Source organism: Xiphophorus maculatus, chromosome 8, assembly GCF_002775205.1.
Source record: "Xiphophorus maculatus strain JP 163 A chromosome 8, X_maculatus-5.0-male, whole genome shotgun sequence".
Classification (NCBI taxonomy): domain Eukaryota; kingdom Metazoa; phylum Chordata; class Actinopteri; order Cyprinodontiformes; family Poeciliidae; genus Xiphophorus; species Xiphophorus maculatus.
The window spans coordinates 9,824,315-9,848,930 of NC_036450.1; the positions used below are offsets into that span (position 1 = coordinate 9,824,315).

Here is a 24,616-nt window from a genome sequence, read left to right on the forward strand (position 1 = left end):
TTTTTTTTGTTTTGTTTTGTAGAATTTCTTCTGATGAAATGATATGAACTACCTCATCAGAAAGCTGTTTTCAAATTAAATATTTTGAACTTGGCTGCAAGGCAAAGAAAAACACTGTGATATGGTGCATTGTGTTGCACTCTACACGTTGTTCAGTTCTGTACACCATACCCACCTCTGTCATTCTTCAGAAATCAAAGCAGCCTGAAAAACAGCCTGAAACAGTGAAAAAAACTCGAACTATATTCTACTTTACTAGTTAGATTTGTCCACTTTTATTACTAAATTAAAATCATTGTACTTCCTTAAAATGAGGCCAAAGTTGATGTTGTTTACTTGCGATTAGCTAAGGCCATAAAACAAATATTACAAATATTATTTCCAACATTTAACAGTAATTTATACTGTTAAATTATGGAAATGGATGTTCCACATCATTGGCTGGCTTGTTAACAAATGCTTTTGTATTTCCCTGTCAAGCATACTGAATTAGTGGCTTAATTCTTGTCTGTATAATGGCTGGTCACAACATATTTTTTTAAATTCAAAATTAATGCAGAAATGTTATCAAGAAGAAAGTCTTATTCCCTCAAGTCAAGGGAATAAAACTGTTTTACACCCTTCATGAGTAGAGTTGAGTATTAATTGTCCCATAAGGGGAAATTCAGGGTAGATGGAAATATAAACATTTTTAAGAGCAGATCTATCTCTTTAGGAAAACCTTTCAGTGGTTTTTGTTAGAATTCATGTCTTCATTATTTGTGTCTGGATTTTATTATTAAAGTTTTGACACATTTTTATCTTTTATTCTTTTTTCTTGGGTGTTAATTGCAATTTTTTGTTCATTTTAATTTATTTCACATATTAGTCTTACCTATTTTTAAGCCAAGTCATCAGATATACATGTCTTACATTGTGTTATTTTCACTTTTTTTATTTGGCCTTTCTTTTCTTTAATTCTGTAATCTTATCTGAACTCCATATTATCTCATTATAGGCAATTATGCTTAAGACTGTGCTACTTTTGTGGTCATAGCCATTTGCAAGTCTGTGGGTGGTCATGTGAAGTCTGTGTGTGAAGGGGTGTGCATGCGACTATAAGTGGTTGGGTTGGGCAGGAATTATCCTTTTGTTTCTGTTGCTTTATGTTGAACACTTCATCCTACATTCTTTTTTGTTTGAAATGTTCTTTATATATAAAGATTTATTTATTTTTAGTTGATGTGCATCCCAATTCAATAACAGGAAAAAAAACCATTTGAATTTATAGTACAATAGTTCATCCAAATCTCAATCTGACAAAAAGGCTTGTCCCATTAAACAGTCCATCCTGACATTCCCCATTGTACATTTACAAAGCAAGCCACGTCAGAAACTAGCCAGTTTCATTTCCTCTCTTTGTGTGGGAAGAGGTCTTTTGTGACAGAGCTTTCTTATAGCTTTGGATGTAAACAATATAACTGATTGGGGTGAAATTGAGGGGTTTGTAATATGAGGCTGGCAGCAGGAGAGGGAAAAAACATTCATTGCCACAGGAGGGCTGTGAAAGAACAGTGACAAATTTTATCAGAGCAAAAGAAACATCTATCTTGTCACATTTTGTAATCTAAAGGTCGGAACACAATCCTGACTAGAACTGTCTCTCTCTCATCTTTTTAACATCTATTTGTATTTTTATTCTTTATACCTTTTAAATTTAATCCAACTTTTGGTTTGATAAGACACTTTGTGCATAACTCTTTTACAATTTCACAGTGTCTTGAAAATATACTACTTCATCACCAATGTGGAAACCCTTTCTAATCTGGAAGATCCTGTGGCACTAGAGGCGATGCCTGCAGTGAAGCCAGTTTAACGTCACCATGAAATGGAAAGGTAACACCAATAAAGAAGAGCCTGCTCAACAATTGTTACCTTCAAGCACAACTGAAATTAGTCGTGTCCCACATGGAAAAGATCAGACAGAAATTGAGCAATTTGGCCACAATGATGAGAAGGACGTTTGGAGGAGTCAGAGCAAGAATTTTAAATTTTAAAGACATTGTTCCTGCTGCTAAGCATGGCAGGAGCACCATCATCCTGAGGGTCTGTTTGCTGCCAGTAGTATTAGTGGACTGTAGAAATGGGTTTGCAATTTGCAGTTTGCAATTAAAACTGGACAAAGATCCCAAAATCATATCGCAGTTTGGATATAGCTCACGAACATTATCCACCTAGAACGGCTGCAACCTGAACCCTGTTGAAAAATTATGGTCTGTGCTCTGCCAAGGAACCAATCAATCAATATAATCTCCAACGTTTCTTATGAGAAAATAGTCACATATTCAGGCAGAACTGGGCCAGGATCTCAGCATGGCTAGAAAAAGCATGTTATTTCTCTGCAGCCTAATAAAGGACAGATTGTGAGCATTTGATGGGGTGTATGTTTACGTTTGACCCTGTATTTATCATTTTCACACTAGTTTAAGTAAATGAAACCTATAATAAAACAGAACTTGTGCAACCATTTTTTTCTTTTAAAACTCTTGAATGTATCTTTGTTCCACCATGGGAAAAGAATGGCTCAAAATGCTGAATTAAACACCCTCAGATAAATGGGATTTGTGCACCTGGCTCCCTGTCTACATCTAAGCAGCATTGTAGTGATTCTGCTTGTCTTATGTTTTTTTGTAGAATGTTTTTTTTGTTAAAATGTTGTTGTTGTTTTTTTTTGATGCAGTGGCAGTTATTAACATGCAACCCCACATTAGCGTATCACATCTCTAAATGGTATCACATAGAAGACACAATTGACATCCACTGCACATTGAAGGCTTTTTCAAATTTTTTTATGCAGGATGAAGTGTAGTGCACATAATGATGAGCTGGCAGGCTCGGCTTAGACACTTTTCATGTGGGCAGCTTTATTCCAGGGGTTTCATTCAGTCATTAAAAAGAGAAGAGGCTGCATTTGTATGCTGAATAAGTTTATCATCCTGCAGCTGCTGGCACCGATAATGAATTCTTGCATCTTTTACTTCAAAAAGGCACACTTTTTACTAACAGAGTGGGGGCTGAATTAGTCCTAACGTTTTGATTGAGCTAGATAATCCATAGAGTTCATGGTATTCTTTTTTGCCTTTATTTCCTGTGATGATTTTGGTGTCGGTACTTATTGTATATTCTACAAGAAGTAGAATAGTACTTCTATTAGTAAAAAGTTGTTTTTTTTTTGTTTGTTTTTTTGCTATGATGGTACCTGTTTATCTATTTTCCTCTCCAGTGGCAAGGCAGGTGTAGTAAATGTTATTAAATACTCGGAGCACACTGTGTGGAGGTGGTGAACCAATCAGCTAGAGTGACTCATAGTAATGAAAACTGACGCTTAAATCTAGAAGCTTTTTCATTTAACTACAGTTTGTCTTTTCTCCTTTAGCAAAATGAGATATGTTTTATGGGGTTTTTTTAGGATTCATAGAGGCTTTTCAAGCTTTTGTCATATCAAAAAAGTACTAAAAGGCAGGAGTTCTTTATAGTGTAAATAAGACACAGCATCCATTTGATGTGTAGAGTGAACTTTCATATGATGGATGTTGGATGTCGGATCCTCTTGTTGTCACGTCAGGTGCATGCAGAACTGGCCTACTGCCTAAAAGGCCAGGTGGCCGTAGGTTGGCTCCTGTCACTGCTGCAGCAACACGCTCATTCTAGTCTGCGGCTGCTGCAGTGGCCCTCAGGGTGTACTCATCCTCTAGGAGTACAATAAATATTTAGTGTAAGGGCTTAGCGATCAGTAAATAGATGCAGTACTTCATAAAAGCATTCATGCCCCTGGAGCTTTTTTTACATTATCACTCTGCAACCAGAATTTTTATGCATTTTATTGGGTTATTTTTTTGGTGTCAGATAATTAAGTGGAACAAATGATATATGGTTTGAATAAAGTTTCACTTGTAATGGAAGTTGATATGTGCAATTGCGTTTAGCATCCTTGACAGAAGCACCTTTCTCTTTGCTTGCATATATCAAGTCTTCTGCTATATGTTTCTATCAACTTTACACGTCTAGAGACTAAGAAAACTTAGAAAATCCTTTGCAGAATTGCTCAAATTCACCTTGTCTGCTTTTACTGCATCTGGCAGAGGGAATACAATAAGTACAAATATATCAATTTATTCAATAAAGTTAAAAAGACACTGAACCTGCGGAGAACTAACCCACTAGTGGGAAGTAATTTCAATTCTGAGTGTATGTTTCTGCAGGTACATTAATGCTTACAAGATCCTCCTAATTAGAGGACTTGTTCAAAATCAAAGATGAAGTCAGATAAAAAAACAAAACTGCAGCCTTGTGCATCGATTTGTTCATTTTGTAGAGGCGCTTTTTGGAGCCAGGGCTAGCCGAATTCTGAAATGCTCAAAGGTGACCAAAGCTGCTTCATTTTTGCAAAGAAGTGAATCTCAAAACATTGATGCCATCTTTGGAAAGCACAGGTAGCGTTGTGGCTTACTGTGAGTGGATTGCAGACCTGAGGACAGATGCTTATGCCATGTGTTTGCAGAGTTGGTTGAAGTAACCATCTTGGATCCAGTGATGCAAACACTGCATGTTTCCTACAGTGTTTATTGTGTTGAATATGCAACATGATTGGAGTAGGCAGTGTAAGCTGTCACGAGAAGACCAAAAAGCTGTGTAATTTTTTGCCTTTTTTTTGTTTGTTTTTTTGGCTGCTGTTTATAATATTTTGAAGTACAAGCATCTTGTGATAATCTTTAAATGTTCCACTCTACAGGGACTTTATATTTTATTTTATGTTTATTATAGAACATATGAAGAGGATCTTGAGTTTTATAATTGGCTATCAGTGAGAGATTTTACAACTTTTCAGCTCATGTTGGGGTCTTACTTATTATGCAGTGTGATAACAACTCCAGTTTTCCTCACAGTGAATCCTTTTGATAATGTCTTGTTAATTAGTAAGATGCCCACTGCCTACTATTTAGATAATTCCTGTTTATGGTTCTGTTTTTAATATATATAAAAAAAAAAACAAAACGTTTTTTTATACAACAGCCTCTCATCCCTTCTGACCAGGCTCGTCTTTTGATTTGTAACTCATATCTGATCTTTCCATATGAAGATGCCAGGTATGATTTTTTTTTTTTTTTTTACCACATCTCGCTTTCTACCATTTTATTATTTTTTTGGTGCTAAATCACACTCCTAAATAATGTTTAAATTGAGCATTGGAATAAATGTTGCTCTTTTTCTCACTCTATTTATTGTCTTATGCGTCTTTGTTTCTTTCCTGCCAGCTCCTTTACCAATTTGCCTCTTTCTTTCATCTCCTTTCATCATCCCCAGCTTACTTTCTTTCCCTGTACGCTCCACCCATTGCTTACAAATTTAAGTTCATGCGTAAGAGGTGGCTGAATTGGAGAAACACATTCACTCTGTTTTTATTTTGTTGAAAAACTGCTACTGTTTTAAAGATAGTGTTCAGCACTCTCAAGGTTTCTTGTCACTCCAGGTAAAGATTTATTAAATGTTTTAAAAGGAATTTTTCTTTTATTGTAGTTCTATAATCTTAGACAGAAAAAGTAAAAAAAAAAAAACACAGCTTTTAATTTGATTGCATTGATAACAAAATAAATGTATCTGAAGCATTTTTGTAATTTTAATTTCTAATTTGATAAGAGTGTCTTGGAAATTATCATTTGAAACATTTCACTTTGTTTTCTTGGGAAACGTAACACAACTTGGAGATTATTATAGCCACCTGTAAAAAAATAAAAATAAAATGTGTACTGCATTTATTTTGTTGCAGCAAACCGTAAGCAAGATAGTAGGAATGATTAAAGATCTATAAAACTCACTATTATGAAATTAAAACAAAAATTAACCTTTGAGGCAATGATGGCTGCACAACAACTATTAGACCCAATCTACATGCCAACTTCTTTTTTGGTGGTGTGGCTTTCCTGTCATTTCTGTCGATCTTTTGTAAGGAAGAATATTTTTTCATGCACAGACATTGAAACAAAGGTCTTAGAAACTGCCCTCCAAATAGGTCCAAGTAACCCTTTAATTTTTAAATTGCTCCCCTATATGAAGTTGGTATGACTGTTAAGTTGTTAATCAGCACCAGCAGTAAAATATGTATTCACTGAAAATGTTTCACCATTACAGCCATTGGATGATGCATGTGGATGCTTTCTGTTTACTATCATTTTCACTTTACTTGAAAAACAGAAAAATTGTATCACATTTTTGTATTTTTCAGATGATCAAAATAATTACAAAAAGTTGTACTCCGAAGTTCCGAAGTTTAATGTAATGTGAAATAAATATTTTGCTAGACCTCAGCATACTTTGACTAGCATTAATATACCTCATGTATGTTGAAAATTATTGGACTTAAGGAGTAATATCTTCTAAAATGTTTTAATTGATCTTTTACTATATAGGGTATCCATTTATCAAAATCAATCAAATTTTGTTTGTATAGCACATTTCAGCAGCAAGCCACTTCAAAGTGTTTTATATCATAAGAAACATAAAAACACAAAGTCATGCAACATAGAATCAACAATCAAAACATTACATTAAGTCAAGTGGCATCATTAAATTCGTAATTGATTACGTTTCAAATACAGCTCTAAACAGGTGGGTTTTTAGTTGAGATTTAAAGAAAGTCAGTGTTTCAGCTCTTTTACAATTTTCTGGAAGTTTGTTCCAGATTTGTGGTGCATAGAAGCTGAATGCTGCTTCTCCTCGTTTGGTTCTGGTTCTGTGGAACCAGTTCTGCTCTGGTTCAGAGCAGAACCAGAGCCAGAAGACCTGAGAGGTCTGGAAGGTTGATACAACAACAGCAGATCTTTAATGTATTGTGGTGCTAAGCCGTTCAGTGATTTATAAACTAACAACAGTATTTAAAGTCTATTCTCTGAGCTACAAGGAGCCAGTGTAGGGACTTTAAAACTGGTGTTATTTTAAAAAATTATGCATTTCAAATGTATTAAATTATGAATTAATACTGAATTGTTTTTAAATAAAATTTCCTGTGTGATATTATTCTTCAAATAATTTTTTATGAGGCTTTTTAATGCATCTTTACCAGGATTGCCAGGGAATGTGTAGGATGCTGTAAAACTCACTGTTCATAATTGTTATATTTGATCCATTATGGTGTAAAATTTCATCTTGATGCTTTTGTCAACATGCCCCCTGTAGGAATTTACACACATTAAAAACGTATAACCTCTGAAGCACTCTGAGGCTGACAGTGACATGTTTATTTCATAGATGAACTAAAAACAGTTAATTTTTTCCCCTAACCTTAATCCAGCAGCAGATGTATCTAAAATGAGCAGGCAGGCTCAGATTGGGGTAATTAGTTGCAATTTGCAGCTGACAGTTGTAACTGTGGATATTCTCAGAGGGGCCGTGATGTTACCCACACTCTTTTCAACAGCTGAGTAATGTCTCGCCCTTCTTCCTCTTCTTCTTTAAGGAATAGTCTGAATAGTAACTCCCCAAAATCTTATGTGTCTTTGTTTCAGCATTTAGGAACCCATGTCTCTTTCAGTGGGTATGCTATGTTATAATGATACCCACTTAATAAAATCTGCTTCACTGTACATCTAGATTATTTGGGTAGAAAAAGATTGGGTAAAAAAAAATATTTCACAAAAATCCTTTCTTCTATTTTATTATAAATTGTGATAAATATCTGAGATGTGATTATTTATTAAAACCATCTCAATGACACAATTATGCTCCCGGCAAAAAGTAGGTCCTTATTTTCCCCGCTGAAGCTGCCTCCCCAAGTTCAAATACATGCAATGTTTTGTTGTTTCACCAATTCAAAATTCTGCGATCAGCATGCGTTGCATTAATGTGTAATGTTGACAAGGCCTCACATGGAAGTATTGAATAAATAAATCCTTAATCAACACACAACCTTTCATTTCCTGAAGTAGACAGGCCTCAGTATTGATTTTTCACTGACGTACAGAGTTTTGGGAATTCATTGTCGCCAACGTCAATATAGGGGACAGGATGTCTAATCTGATCAATCATTTGTCCAATCTTTTCTCTTTATCTTCAGATTGTTTAATTGGAAAAAAGCCGCTTGTGCTAAAATAATATTGTTTCTTATTTCTCTTTAGCTGCAGGAAGCCTACTCTGCTCTGTCCGGTTCTGGATCTCCTCAATTGTACAACGTGCCACCCGCGTATCCTCAGGATCAAAAATTGTCCCAACGAGCAAACCGCTCTAGGGAGCTCCCAACCGGCTCATCATCATCATCTTACACCACGTCCAAAGGCCCAGAGAGACACAGGGAGAGAGATCGGGACAGAGATCGAGAAAGAGATCGCGATAGAGACAGAGCAAGAGACAGGGATCGGGACAAAGGGAGGGATAAAGACAAAAAGAAGAAAAAGCACAGGAGGAGATCAAGATCAAGGTCAAAGACCAGACACTCTCTTCCTAGTGCCTACAAAAGAGGTCACAGGTAAGAACCCACAGATTAATTGGCCCAGAAATTATTGTGATAAATAATATCGTTGTTTTGAGACCATTGTTAACTGATTAACTAAAAGTGGCAAAGTAATGGAAATATGCCCTCTGAAAGATTAATAAACCAATTTCTAAAAAACAAAACATTTAACACTGTAACACTGGAATTTGATCAAGTCTGTGTAATCAAACTTGACCTTAAAAATATTTTAACCATTAGGCTCAAACAAGGAAACCATTCAGTGGTGCTAACTGTTTGTACTAACAAAGCATAGTTTTGTTTTTTTACTCCTTCAGTTGTTGTCTAAATCTACTGAAGCTGTGGAAATCTTACACAAGCCCATATTTAATTCATATTTTAAACAGTAACATTTGTGTTTATGTTGGGAATACTTCTCCACAAGCATGTTTTACTGAGAGACCAAGCCAAAACAGACTTGCAATATCATTTTTCTCCCTGCATTACATCATAGCCAGCTCCTCTTCATGTTCGTTGCCCCCTGAAGCCAAAAGCAAATTGTTAGACTGTAGCTGCTGACACTAAATTGCGCAGCGTATTACAGTGTCACAGTGTAACAGCTGGATGGATGCAGAGACATCTGGTTTATCAAGCCCAGATAGTAAGTGTGAAGGGTGGAATCTTTTCACCTCGGTCTGGTTAACTATGTTGATTAATGGAATTATCAATGGTTTTGATGGAGCACTTTTTAATAACCATTAAATAGCACTGAGGGGCAGTAGATTTTTTTTTTTAGGATTAATAGTGCATTAATAATATCTGTCACACGCTTCCTTTACCTTTCACACAGCTTTTATTCACCACCCACTCTTCTAAGCTGTATAGGTTATCCCACTGTTTTCATTTTAGGATAAGGAAGTGTACCAAAGCATCCCACATTAATCTTTTTGTCTATCATTCTTTCAAAATATAATATGCTTTGGTTTACATGCTAAAAATATATGTTGAGGGTCACATACCACATCTCTCCTTGTGTGAAAGAACCAAGAAAAAATAAGACATTAATAGCTCAATTTCCATGTCAAGATTAGCAATTATCAGGCTTGGATTTTGTATTAAAATACATTCAGAAGGTGCATTTCTATGGATATTATTTTTTAATTCCTAGTGCTCACTTGTAGTATTGATCCTAGACACTGCTTTTAAATGAGGCCCTATTGCAAAATAAATATTAATTTGTGTATTCTCTATTATACAATTACTTACTCCCCTGCCCCCCTCCCCCCCCAATATAATAGCTTTAGACTCTGCACAGAAATGTAAGGCTTTTTATTAAAAACTAAATTAAAATAGGAGAAAAAAAATGACAAAGCGGACAAAAAAATAATTGTAATCCTTACATTTAGTTTGGAATGTCTTTCAACGTTTTTAATTATTCTTTTCTCCATACATAATTCCTTTTTGTTGGCTGATAAAGATCTGACCCGGACAGGATTTGAAGTCATGTCTTAATACAAGACCCTGTTATCATTTTGCATGCACAGGGTGTATACAGAACGAAATTTCGTTGCATACGGCTCAGAACAATGTTTTGAGGTTCCAATGTTATGAGGCTACTCCGGAATATAAATATAAAATATAAAGTGCAGGAATGACAGTAAAATAGAAGTTATTTAGCTATGTACATGTGCCAAGTATGAAGTGGAAATCAGTTTTTGAGTGCAGTCCAGTTAAGAGTTCAAGCTCAGTAGTCTGCTCATTTATGTCATGTTCTGGATGTTTGGTTTTGACTCTAGAGCTTATTGCTGTTAAAATTGGGCCGCAATTTCTTTTTTTGCTTCCTTTACCAATTTGTATTTGCAAAGGATATTTGCACAAATCACACAGCTGTGCATGGTAGTCAGTGGACAAAATGAAATTAGCTCCACCCTTTGTGCGAAGAAATGGAGGAGGGTAACTAATTTCTTAAAGTAATATTTACTTTTTTCACAGCATGTTTTGTATTATGTAACATCTACATGTCAAGAATCTATCTGAACTGACTTTTATTATCGCAATGAAATTATTTTTATTAGAAATTAATTCTTATTCTTAATGTAAACTGTGGGGTGTACAAATTTTAAAATACAGCTTGGTACATTAGGTCTCCAGTGTTTTGCTTGATTTTTAAACTGTTACTGTTTTTATACCTTCTATTTATTTGTTTTAAGCGGATCAGCTCCCATCTCATATATATATATATATATATATATATATATATATATTTTTTTTTTCTCTCTTTACGTATTGACTCCGGCCCATCTTATGTTTTCATTGTCCGTTTTTATTGCCAGATCCCGTTCACGTTCCCCTGGGAGGAGGGACAGGAGGGCTCCCTCGCCTGAAAAGAGACGTGAGGAGAGAGATCGTTATCATCCCAGCAGCCGGTCCAACTTGCCCAGGGCACATTCAAGATCCAGGTAGCTTTGACTCCAGTTGCTACCATTTTGTCCTGAGAGCAAGAGTCACTGCGCTGGAGATTTCTCGAGTATTTCTCATTTCAACTGTCAAAGTAGACAAGGTCATTGATGCTGTCATGTCTGATGTGAATTCTGTTTTTTTCCCCTCCATTTTAGCTTTTATATTCATTTTAAAGTATTGTTTTCTTGAACAATGGTGTAATTTGCCTGTCATACTATGATCTATGTTTTTAGAAAGTCACATCTTTGTGGGTGGCTTACCAGTGTTTTGCTCTTCATCTCAAAATTTCCATTATTCGAAGTTGCGATAAACACGGTCACGCATTCTGGTACAAACTGTTAGGTTAATGTTGTCTTTCTGCTCATTTCTTCCAGGTCCCCTTCAGAACAAAAAAGAAACTTGTTATCTTTGTCAGGGCAGGTGCAAACAGCAGGATTCTCTGTCTCTCCTTATTCTTCACCCAGAGTTTTGTCGGAGTCTGTGAGCCCTGCATCCAGCCTCAGCCACTCAAGGTTATTCTTCCCAACTTTTAGTAATCCACCTGAACTTTTATAGGATTTGCCCCATATGTGTCACATCAGCGCCTCACAAAATGATTTATATGCCTTTAAATTTTTCATGTTTTTCCATGCTACAACCCCAAACTTCAATGTATTTTATTAATATTTAATGTCATAGACCAACACATAATAGCAGAGAATCTTTTGCTAAGACTTGGTAACAAAGTGTTTCCTGAAGGTTTGCTTTGAAGATTTGAGTGTTTTAATCCATATAATTTAAACCTCAACCCACACCATGACCACTAATAAAGGAGAAGTTTGGATATAAGATGAGCAAAAACCATAGAAAACACTGTCTCCAATAAAAGAGAAGAAACCAGAGCAGCAGAAAAGGTGCACTAAAAAATATATTCCAAGGTAGTACAGCAATTTGTCCATACTTGTGTGCCCTTGAGACTTCCAATCAGCAGTTCCGACTAGCCACATGAGGAGGTTCAATTGAAGAGCAGAAGCCAGTGTATTATTGAGGATGTTTTCCATTGCACCATCCAAACTGTTAGGATTGTAACATGAGAGTAACATCCTTGGACTGGGATTGAACAAAACTGAAAAAAGCTATTTGAAGGAGGAGGCATCGACAAAACCTCAAGTATAAAGGATCTAAGAGTTGACTGCTGCTTTCTGACGAAAGAGAGAATCGCAAGTATGAACAACTGCAATGCACCAGGCCCTGACATGATTAACACCTACTGAATAACTGATTGCACTCCATAAACTGCTGCCAGCACAAACGAACGGTTGTTAATGCATGGGACCCCAGGCCAGAGGCAATCCCAACCTAGTCATTGACCTGCCTCTGCAGAGCTTTTCTTGCTTTTTTAATTTCAATACCTTATGGGCTCTTTTTATGCTAATACAAACTCTTCATTGAAACTAGTAAAAATGGCTGCAGTTGTTTTTAAAAGGTGTTGCTTTCTTCTATGTTGATCTATTAAAACTAAAGGAATATTAAGATTATTTCTGTTGTCTCAGCTCAGGATGTTTATTTTAGCCAAAAATAATGCTATCTTTACCTTTTAGTTATTTTTTAAAGGATTAGTCTGCCATTAAAAAAATATTTTTCTGTTTCATATGAATTAAAGACAACATTGGACTTTTTGCCCGTTTCATCATTTTTTTATTTGGTCATCAAATTTTTACTTTGTCTTTGCAGACAACTCACCAAATGACTGAATAGATGGAACTGACTTTTGTCAGTTTGGACCCAATTCAAAAACCCCACAGCATCAGTCGCTGTCTGTTCTGGAGTTTCACCTGCTGTGTTCAATCAGCTTGATGTGCACGTTGTTCCCCTATTTTAAAAATACTATGCTAAATTATGAAGTGCTTGGGCTGTAGAGAAAATAAAAAAAGCTTTGAACAGAACCATGATGGTAAAGTTAAAGCCTGCAGTTTTGGCACTGTTTGCCTGATTTTACTTTCGGCTGTTTTTAGCCGGGTAGTTTGGCCTCTGGATGGATATTTGTATTTTTACAGGTCAAATGCCATTGTCTTCTCCTTTCTTGTTCTTTTGCTCTTTTTTCCTACTAGTACAATGCTTGATGCCTGTCCAAGTTAAGCATTTCAGAAAATATCATGAATATTGCATGTTCGCTTCTGGTAACACAATTGATTTTTTTTTTCTCTCTTTATTTCTCCTCTCTGTTCTATTCAGGGGTTGTTCTCAGGAGAAAGACAAAGCAGTGTCTTCATCCATAGTGTCCTCTGTGCAGTCCAAAATAACTCAGGTATTGTTCTTTGCTTTTATCTCAGATGTATCCCATGCTGAACTTTACGGCCTACCTAATAAGTGCACTGAGTAGAGTTCTTTGTTTCCATCATATAAAAAAGAAAAAAAATGCTAAGTGCTGTGCACTTTAACATTCAGTTTTTATAGCTTTTGTTTTGGGGAGTGCTGTATTAGTTCTTTTTTTGTTGTTACATCAACATGTCCTTGGGAACCTACAGAATAATTCTGGAGGATATTATGGTGTTATCTTTGGATTCGTCTTACAAAGTTGCTCGGTGTGCACACTTGCTTGTGAGCGATCTCTTTGGAACGTTAAGGACAGTTTTGGTAAAAAAAAAAACAAAAAAAAAACAAAGATCACGCTTGAGTACAATACAATGTAAAAAAAACAGGATACGAGGAGCATTCAAAAAGCATTGCACAGTCTTATGCTTTATTACATTTATAGCAATATGTAGAAACAGTTACAGCAGTTTATCTTCTGGTTATACTGGTGTTTGCCATTCATGAGTGTTTTAACAAAATCCCATCTATTTTCTTTGTGAAGAGTTTGCATTTTGAAACCATCTAGACATTATCATCTGCTATATAGAAAAGCCAGGGCCAAGATTCTAGTTACTTACATGGCCTTGAGTTTTCAGCTATATGTAGAGGATCATTGTGTGCAGATCAAGGGGCTGAAACACAAGAACTTCAGTCTATTTTGACGACTGTAGTTTGTTGAACTATTTTAATGAGAACCTGTGAGTGTTTAGCCAAGATGCAATAATTTTCAAGGGTTGTGAAACATCTTGAAAAATTGCTAAGTTGCAATTTTTTTTATTTCTGCTTCCATAAGTTTGTTTTCCAATTCAAGACATTGTCATATACTCGTATAAACCTGTATCCTAACTAAAATTTTATGTGCGAAAAATCCCAAAAGTTTTATATGGAGCCATGTTCATTAAAATAAAAATGTCTAAATAACAGCTATGAAACTGCAGAGAATCATTATGTAAACCCTCAGCCAACGTTAAATGTTGCATCCCATCTTGGACGCAAAAACCCAGTAAAACACTTTGTTTACATTCTATTTTTTTCCTTCTTTCTTAAAATTACTTTGCTCAAATCTTCTCTGTATTTTCATGGTTCTATTTTCTCCCAACTCATTTCCATCTGTATCCATTAGGAAATCTTGCAGAACACATGTGCTTAACTATTGTGTATTCATTTATTCCTGTATGCGGTCTGTTGATAAATTATTGCAAACAATTAGACATGATGATGAAATTTGATTTATTCAGTTTCCCTAAATATGTTATATTGTCCCATTATGTTATGGTTTTAGTCTGCATATAGGCATTTTAGGGGTATAATCAGCTCTTATGAACATATGACATTACCACCACTGATTAAATCAGATTAACTTTGAGAAACCTCATGGAGGTTTAAAAAACACTGCAGTAGACTATGATTAGATTTAAATAACTTTAAATAATTTGTTCTCAAAGTAGTGTAAAACATCCCATAGAAGACAACTTCATTCCCTGTCTGTCCAAGTAAAAGGACTTGGAAATGTTTTTTTTTTTAAATGCGAGCGATAAGACCTTGAACTAGAGAATTGCTAAAATGTCACTGCAGTTTAAGTGTGCACAATCTTGCAAATGCAAAGCACTGCTTGGACACAAATATTTGGTCAGTACATTTCGTGTTTGATTCACTTAAACACTGTCGATAATATCTAGTCGGATGATCCTCTATTGTCTTTTATGCTAATCTGACATAGATTTCAGTAAAAAAGCTGCTGAATTTTAAATTGAATAATAGGATCATTGTGATAATGCAAAAGGAAAGATTGATCAAAATGTTACCTTATCACAGCTGATATTGTCATCTCAATTTTCAAATTAATATTGCAGTGTCTAGTTTTCTAATATTGTGCAGTCCATCCCTAAAACTTTACTTTGGTAAAAAGGTGTGGCTTTGACCCTTCGATAAAACCAAAACCTGCTGTTTTAAAGCTATTTGAGTATGAATTCTTTCTAACCTATCACAAGATCTTGAGGTGTTTTCTTGCCGACACTGAAAAGAGGAAAAATGAGCTGCTGTAGTTCATTGTGAGGATCTGGTGACTTTTATTTAGACTTGTGAACAATTCTCCCACACACTTTGTGGTCTCCCCCATAACCGTTCTGGAAATGCCCTTAGGACTGCTCCAAGTCTTCACTTTCTTGCCTGTCAGTTACAAACAGATTTTATATGAGAATGCTTATTTGGCGAACTCAAACTATCTTTGAACACTGCTGCTAAAGTGTGCGCTGCTTATACCTCAGAAATAGACGCAACAAAAAAGGCCTACCCATTTATTTTTCTTCCCTCACTCAAACGGTGACAGGCTACCTGCCGTTATGCTAATGCAGATTTATCTCTAGACAGACATCACATTCTGAGAGAGGCAAATCACAGGAGTGAGAAAAATAGGACATATTTTTGTCATGTAACGTTGTATGACGAGGTGGCATAAAATAAATGGATGTTGAGTTTGAATCACTTTTTTTTTTTTCCCTTAGCCTGACAAATTTGACTAATCTTTTTGTTTTGGACCATTCATAGAGCTTAGATTTTTTTTTCTTTTTTACTTTCAGACAGTTGGTTGACTCCTAAATATGGAAAAATAATAAGGCAAGATGACAATTTCACATCAAGAGTAATAGAACCTGTCGTGATGCAGCTGAATATTGTTAAATCTACACATTTTGAGTTCAATAGACATGCACTACTCCAAACACAAGCAACACATACTTGAAAAGCATGACATGTCTACTTGTTACGCCAAAAATCTCCTTCATTCCTCCCTGTTTAGACCTACATTACATGCATTTTTCAATACACCAGTGAACACGACAGGAAAATACAATAGTTTTTAATTTCTTGCTAATATCTCTTTTGCTTAATGTAAAAATGGTGTTTTGCTTTAGTCTTCATGATACTGTAGCATTTGTTGGCTTATAAAAACACATGGGGCAGTCTTAAAGTAAAAGCCAGGACATAAATTTATACATAAATGGCTTTTTCATTACATCTAAGGCAACGTCGGTCTGACATTCTGATTCTTTGATTCTTGTTTTCCCCAGCCTGACATCAAACGTGGTCTAAATACCAAAACAAAATCTGGAAATTTGTGTTTATGTACATAGTTTCATAGTGTGCCCATGTGTGTATGCTTTACAAAGGATTTATTCATGTTAATCATATCCATATTAATGTATTTGAATCATAATTTGGGCTTAAGGACCTGGTTTGCAGGTTATTGCTGTAAATATTTACTTACTAAATGAGTACCACTGATAAAAATGTGATGAAGAGATATTTGTTCCTGGGAAAACAAGAGATGCTCCAGCAAAGACCAGAATTAGACGCTTTGACACTTGATGTAATGAAGGTCAACAATGTTATTCAGTAAACTGGTGCTACTTAAACTCTATTCAGCACTCGCACTGCTATTCGCCACTGCTCGTGTGGGAGAGAAGGAGCTTCAATCTGTCTCTACAGTTTAGGCAATAAACACAAAACAGAAAAAAACTACATATTTTTCTTTGTTTCCCAATCAAGAAAAACCAACAAAAACAAAATGTCTTCTGTGTACTTATTATCTCTCACAACCCATTTATCTGCCTTCATTTCTACTCACTAACAACATTAGCTTGTTCATGAACATGCTGCGAACATGCTTTGAAACTAAACCACTCACTACATCTGTCCCATTTGTGATGTTTTGCGAAGATGCATTGAAGGTTTCAGCTTATTTTCATCTGGGTAATGTCCTCCACTCTCTTTTTGTTTATTTCCATATTTATGCTAGGTGATTGCTGTGCCTTTAGCATACATCTAATACTGCTTAACACATTATCAAAAACCCTAACCACTTTGCTTTTTAATGTGTTAAATACCAGGCCCAGCATTTCCTTTTCTTCTACTCTACAGCAGATCAAGTTGACCTATATTCTATTTTCACAAGTCTGTTTTAAATAAGTCTGAAATAATTTAGTCCAGGTTTGTCTAAGTAAGTGTAAGTGATGCAGTTCTTCAGCAACACCCCATCTAATGTGATCATAATGCCAAAAATATAATTGAAATGTAACAAATACGGGTTTCAGAGTTAAACTGTTTTAATTTATCTTTTTTCATGATTGAATTTTCTGGTCAAGTTTGATTTGATTTATTTTTTCCAGTTTTGAACAACTGAAAGAAAAAGACCCAGACCAGATTTCTTTAAAATATTGAACATTTACTAAAGCTGGGAGTCACATTCACTTAAAAGACTTTTCAACAGACCCAGAGCCCATAGAGAGTATTCTTTGTGTTCTCCAAAAAGGAATAAAGAATTAATAGATAATACAGTGGATTCTAAATAATTCTGATTAGTTTTGACTGATAAAACAAATTCAGATTTTTGATTGTGGGTGTGATGCTACAAATCTTAAACCAGCCTTATATTTGTTTTCTAGCCATACTGTACTGCAACATTCATGTCTCCCTGAAGTTAACTCATATATGCAGTTATCTCTACAAATTCAGTCTTACTCAAAATCTGAAAATTATTTGTGACACATCTACTTATCGGTGTGACTGTACAAAATATACTCTGAGTTAGTAATGTCTTGAGTAACCAATTGTCCTCTTTATATTCAAACAAACACCAATGATTAATTAAATATGGCTTTACTCACCCTAGCTGCGATTCATTCATTAATATTACAGATCTTTCCCAAACATATCATATCCTTACTGTAAACACCCTGTTTATTGCTTGCAATGCGTTTCTTTGTTGTGTGTGTTTGACTTTGCAATGTGCAGCAACACATTCCACCCTTGCTCTGTCACTTCAAGTTTATCTCTGCTTTATCGTGTTGAGCCTTTCTGTCTGTGGAACAGAAAGTTGCTTTGATCAGCTCTAAATGTTGGAGGCAAAAGTTCAACTGTAAAGACAACCTTTGTTGAGGGACAATCAAAACCTGGTTATTATTGACTCTCGATGGTCACAAGTCCTTCCCAGTGTGCTTATGTGTTCAGCCTCGTCTCACAATTACCGCATAAAGTAACCCAAGAAAGTCTTTGTATTTATTTATTTACGTTAAAGACATTGATGTTACATGATTCATAATCATCCATGTCACACATTTCTTTTCAGGAAAAAGCATATTTTATCCCTCATCTTGTACAACCATGCCATTTTCAGTTACTGACATCACCTTCATTTCACATTCTCATGTTTTGTTTAACCTTCAACAAGTTGTGTTCTCTGTCATTGTCTGATTTACTACTTGTGATAAAACCATTAGACTGGTAAACTTAATAAGTTAGCCAGTACTTAAAGAATGTATGACAGTAATTAGATTGTAGAAAGACTATTGAGGACTTTTAAAGCAGGTCATACAAGACTACAAAATTTCAACATATAAAAACCCAAACCAAAGTTTTCTTAGGTTTAAACTAAACATAAAATAATGTAAAAATGTGAATAACCAATACAGGATTTAGGTTTATGGAATATTTTTGCCTCTTTAGCACATTTTATAAACAGTTCAGCTCAATCAATAGGCAACTGTTTCAATTACAGCTCTGGTTTTAAAGGGACAGTATCATGTAAAATGGACTTTTGAGCTTTATATCATGTTATATTGTTAACTTATACCAGCTACTGGTCAGTGCAACATTGGTAAAAACGTTGTTGTTAAAGGGTTAACAAAGGAGCGCTGTTGTGATTATTTCCTGAAGGCGCAGTGTTGGAAAGAGCAGACATTTCTTTAGAGAGACAGAGGTCCAATTTCAAGGCGTTAAATTACAAAGTGAAATTTCTTTTTCATCATATTTGACATTTACAACATTTTTAGAACAATTGAATAACATCTAGTTACTTGATTGTGCTATCAAATAGCACTATGTGCCTGGAATAAAAATAACAATTCTCATTTAAAAAATAGGCCTTAGTCCTTTTTTGGTTTTATTGTTTTCACAAGATTAGGAAGTGTAGGAAACTTTTAGGTCAACATGTCAGACATTCATTAAAGTCTTTCCTTTAATTGAAGCATAAAGGCTATTCATGTAAGATTATTTTCATATCACATCAGGTCATCAATTACTTTTGCTTTATCAGTTTCCCAGGACATTAACTGTTCAGAAGAGCTGAGTTACTGTTAGTTATTTGCTCGATTTGCGGGAGATCATGTGTCCGTGTTTGCTCAGCCACACCAGGGCCTTCAAGAAAAAAATGACCTTTTGAATAATTTGATGTGACAGCTCCTTCCCCCATGTGATTACAGCTGTTAATTTGTCTCGTCTGTCAGGAGAGTTCAGGGGTGGAATTTTGTCCATGCGTGTATGAATCACTCATGGGACGCAATGCAAATTAACACTACTTTTTCTGCAGTGCAAGCATTTGGCTGCCAGTCAGCAGAATTGAAAAAAGTCTACCTATACAGACGTGGGGAAGGAAAACAAGGTCTTCAAACTAAGCTTTTCAGCAGATTTCTGCACTGGATTTTTAATTTCTTCCGCTTACAGCTGCAGCTTTTCCTACAAATTTACATTTTATTTTTCATTTCGACACACCAGTTACTTGAAAAGTCAACGTTTTTGTTTTAGTAATTCTAGCAGAGGTGTATCAATATGTTCATAAGAACTTAGCGGGTGTTTTGACCTTTCCTGGTAGATTCAAGATTGACTCCACTGTGCAGCAACAAAAGACTAACATGGTTCTTTTTACAACGTCCTTTTAGCCAAGCCAATGGCATTTGGCCAGAACCCCCTGCTTTGCTCTTTCCGGAGAAACGGCTTCCTCACAATTTAACGGCTGCGTTTATTCATGCAAGTCTCCAGCAAAGTCGAAACAAAAACAAATCAGTGAGCTTAAGGCCACTGCAAGCTCCTTAGTTGATTCCCTATGGGAGTGGTGTTACTACCAGCCCTTTTCACGCCTCAGGGAGTCATTTGATTAATTATACACAGAATAATTATTCATTGAGGAGCTGTAATGCAGTGCAAAGACAACAGAAAAGCGTTACAACATCAGCGTAATCCCTGTTGTCAGTTATTTCAAGTGATGGTAATTAGTTTACATATCAGTCTAGAGTGTTGCTCTGATTGCAGATCAATTGGGCTTGTAGAGAAAATTAGAGAGCATCCACTATAGTAAATCTAAAGCACACAGGGAGTGTTGGTGCACAGTAGATATGGGTCTGTCTTAGAGTCCCACATTATTACCTTAAACTAAAATTGTTTTCTTTAATCAGACTTTTTGAATTCTACATACATATAATGTTCCCTTTTTTTTTTTTACTTGTTTTATCTTTTGAGACATTCTGTTATCAGAGACAAGCTTCTTGGCTGAATGAAATGTGATTTGAATCTTCTATCTGAGATGGGTTTAACTAATTTTTTGACTTTTCTGTCATTGTATTTCTAAATATAATTTTTTTAAATTACATCCATAATTACATACTTGAAACATTCTTTCAGGTGTAAATCAGTCTTTCTCTCATCCTAGGGAGCATTAAGTTGGATGAGATGAATAGGGGAACTGACCTGGAGGAAAACTGGTGCTGTAGCTGTTCTGTGCCCCAAGATATACTTTGCTAACTGCTATGCTAGCTACTAATTGTTTTCAGTCTCTTCAGTGAGTCTTGTTATTCAGCAAATAAATGACGAAGCACGGTATTCATTCTCAGCTCATTTCTATTTGATTTGTATTCATAATTAGCAGAATTCAGGAGGATGCTGTAAATGCCAGCACTGCGGCCACTCCTCTGGGAGACTCCATTCTGTTTGTTTACATAGGTCAGTAAACGTAAATGAATCAGAATTATAATGAAGTCCCAAATGTAAAGGATCAGAAATTGGTTGTTCTGATCTTTACCTAAAAAATGACCATGCCAACACACATAACCACATTTTAACAAATAACTCCGCACACCAAACTCTGTGGCCCAGGTTTCTACAGCACATTTCAGGGGTTCTTCCGATGTTATGCCATGTACATATACCTTGTCACTACCTCATGCATTCTGACATTATCTTCTTTGATCCCTGTCTCTCTATAAATCCTCATGGTATTTTGAATTACTGCAGCTGAAACACTCCTGGACATCTTCACAACATAACAGGAAGCCATACACTGCTTTGTTTACCTCTGGGCGGTGTTCTCCTCAGTACTCTGCCTCGTCTCTGACCTAAGGCCGTTCAGCTATCGCTCTGTTGGGGATTGCATTTTTGGTTTGTTCTTATTTTACTACCGTATTTTCCTTATGTCAAGTCGCTCCAGGATGTAATGTAAATCACGTCAGTCAAAAAAAAAAAAAAAAGTGTCATGAAGAGGAAATAAACATATACATTTCACTGGAAGTTACATTATTTAGAAATTGTCAAATGTAACGGAGACCTTGTTGATGATATGACCTGGTAAGAAGTTGTGTTCAGTTACCTGCTTTTCAACAAACTCATGGAAATTGTCAACCATGGCTTGGAAGTCTGCTGCCAAAAATGTCTGATACACCAATATTTGTGCTCTAAATTGGGGAGGTCAGAAATGACTCCACTCTGCCAGCAAAGTGTGCAGCAGAACACAGCGTTGACGCATCGTTGTCAATTTAGGGCCATGCCTTGCATGAAACAATAACACCAAGAACGCTCGCCTGGAAGGTCATTTTTTATTCATCTCCTTGGCAACTACCAGGATGAGGAGGCATAACTTCTGCCTACCTTGGTAGCATGTTCTTTAAGCACCCGACTGTGGAACCCATCCTCCAGCTCTGGCCATCTTCCTTTCTGCCCACCATTAGCTTTCCTCACGGCTGCAGATGGGAATGTTTAATCCTTGACTCATGTCTGACAGTATAATGTTTCGGTCAAGAAATGCTTCTTGAACAGGGAAAAAAAATGTATGAGTTGCACCTGAATATATGTCGCAGGACTAGTCACACCATACCAAAGAAGTGCGACTTAATAATCAGGACTATATGGCAGTACAGTAAAAGGCGCCAAAATCTGTTTCTCTGGCCAGGAATACATAAAATGTTAAAAAGTGGTTCATATTGGTGAGATAGGTTATTAAACAGCTATATCACCTCTATCTTGCTATCTGTAGTTTTAAAGCAGCATCACCATAAGAACAGTGACTTTTTTTCTTCACACCAGGATCATCTGGGTTTTTTGTAACAGAATATGTTCAAAGAGCCAAATTAAGCTTTCTTCTAATTGTGTGAAAATAGCTTTTAAGCCTGCTGACTAGCAGTGCGTATCAAAAGGTGAGGAAGGAGTTATACCGGAGTCATAGTATATGCTTCACTTAACAAGAGAAAACTTTTGTAAATGCTTTTTCTTGCATCTTAATTAAAATAACTGTAAACTGTGGAAATGGTATGAAATAATTTAGCAGCTTTGAATGTCTTTCGAAATCATGAATTAATATGGCTGATTTTAAAAATGCACCTTTTGCTTTTGTCTTTCAGGATCTGATGGCCAAAGTGCGAGCCATGCTTGCTACGTCCAAGACCTTCCAGCCTCCCACTTCCTGAAGAGGGCAGATCTTTTTTTGTACCCACTGCAGCCTCCGTTGGTCAGACAGCGCTATTCTCCAATTTCCTGGAGATTCATCTTGCTCTCATCGGTGTTTATCAGCGATGTCTTTATCTATGATTTATTATTTCAGTTATGTTTGCTCTGCAGACTCTGTTTAGCTACAGAATGTCCTTTGCAGTGTCGTAAGAATGAAGCAAGCTGGAGCCGTAAGTGTCTAGTTTCACACCTGACTGGAGGCGGCGGCTCATTTGCTGGGAGATTAAGACACAGTTGATATGTTTTGGTGCAGCGAGAATCAATTGTGGAAGTAATCCATGTGTTATGCATTCTGTTTTATGATAAACCCGTAAAATGATGTCAGTCATTTCTGCAGCGTTATGTGGAGCTGTGGCAAGTGTAATTATCTCCTTCTGTGAAGGTTTGTGTTTGATAATTTCATTTCTCTCACATATCTGCTTTTCAATGCTGCTGTTTCCTTCTCTCTCTCTCTCTCTCTCTTTGTTTCTCTCTGTTTCCCTCTTTCTTATTATTTCACCCTCTAAGTGGAGAAGTGGTTTTAATTTTTTATTCATTCCCTCAGCTGTACGATGTGGCCTTCTATTTCTGTTCCTGGTTTGTACTGTAACGAGTTTGACGCAGGGCAACTTTGTAAACTGAACAGTCAATAAAGTCTCAGTTGTGAAACATGTCTGGTGTTTAATATTTTTTAAGGTTAAACCTCATGCAAGAGATAAGGAAATAAAATGTTTTTTTAAATAAACTAAATAAAATGCTTTTTAAGCGTTTTGAGACTTGGATTTTAAATTAAATTTCAAAGCTACAACTGGAGTCATAGTTTGAAAATTACATGTAAAGGTCTGGAAAGATTCCTGGGAGTTGACTTTAACTCTAAATCTATTGATTCTAGACATTGTTCTAAAACAGACTATTTGTAAAGATTTGAGTGGTTGCAACATATTTAAGATTTTAAACTGTTCTGTGGAAGATATTAGATATGCAATTGAAAACTGCAAAAAAATAGTAGATGGTGCAATTATCTGTGACTAATTCCATAATTTAGTTTTGTGATCTGCTACATCTCCCTGTTAGGTACTTTGTTATGAGCTACTAGCCACAATTAGGATAATTACACGAGGAATATTTCAGTACCGGTACTTTGCCTGGGATCAGTAAATGGAACAATGTTCGTTAACTTTTATGTTTGGGTGCTGATCTATAGTTTTTTTTGCCAACCAAGTCATTCAGTATCCATTAACAGGTCAAGTGCAGTTGTTTGTGACTGTCATTCACGGTCTCACCTTTTTTAGTGGAATTCACTCACACCATTTCTATTTTTGCCCTTTAATAAAAAATTAACAGTGATGTAGTAAAAAGGGTTTGCAAGCCAACAGATTTAATCTGTTTTTACTTTTTTCCACACCCAAATTTTTCAGATTATCAAAGAAATCCTAACATTGGATTAGAAAAAACCGATTCAATACAAAGCGCTTTTCGTTTTTGATGTGAGATCAGCTGTGGTTTTGACCTTGGCTCTCCCTGTCTGCTTCTTATTGTTAAAGCTTGAACACTGACCGTAACTGAGGTAATTGTGACCACCCGGTCATATTGTTGATGTGCTCTTGGAGTAATTTTGGTTGATTGGCTTGTCCTCTGAAGGTTCACTACTGCTTCATGTCTTCTCCATTTGTGGGTAATGGCTCTCACTTTAGTTCGCTGGTGTCTCAAAGTCTTATAAATGGTTTTGTAAACCTTTCTAGATTGATGGATCCCATTGACATTTTTTTTTCCATTTTCAGACCTTTTAGATGTTTCTCTTTTGATTTTTATTTAACCTTTATTTTACCGGGCTAA

The 24,616-nt window shown here is 35.9% G+C and overlaps 1 protein-coding gene across 2 annotated transcripts in view; it reads left to right on the forward strand.

Moving 5' to 3' along the window:
- sfswap (splicing factor SWAP) overlaps positions 1–23,453 on the forward strand; it is a 54,992-nt gene extending 31,539 nt beyond the window's left edge. For both annotated transcript variants that reach the window (XM_014473741.2, XM_005812155.3), the window contains exons 15-19: positions 8,151–8,497; positions 10,795–10,920; positions 11,296–11,433; positions 13,136–13,208; positions 22,696–23,453. In XM_014473741.2, coding sequence (XP_014329227.1) covers positions 8,151–8,497; positions 10,795–10,920; positions 11,296–11,433; positions 13,136–13,208; positions 22,696–22,761 — 750 coding nt within the window. In that variant the 3' untranslated portion in view covers positions 22,762–23,453. The remainder of the gene's footprint in view (positions 1–8,150; positions 8,498–10,794; positions 10,921–11,295; positions 11,434–13,135; positions 13,209–22,695) is intronic.
- The last annotated feature ends 1,163 nt before the right edge of the window (positions 23,454–24,616 follow it).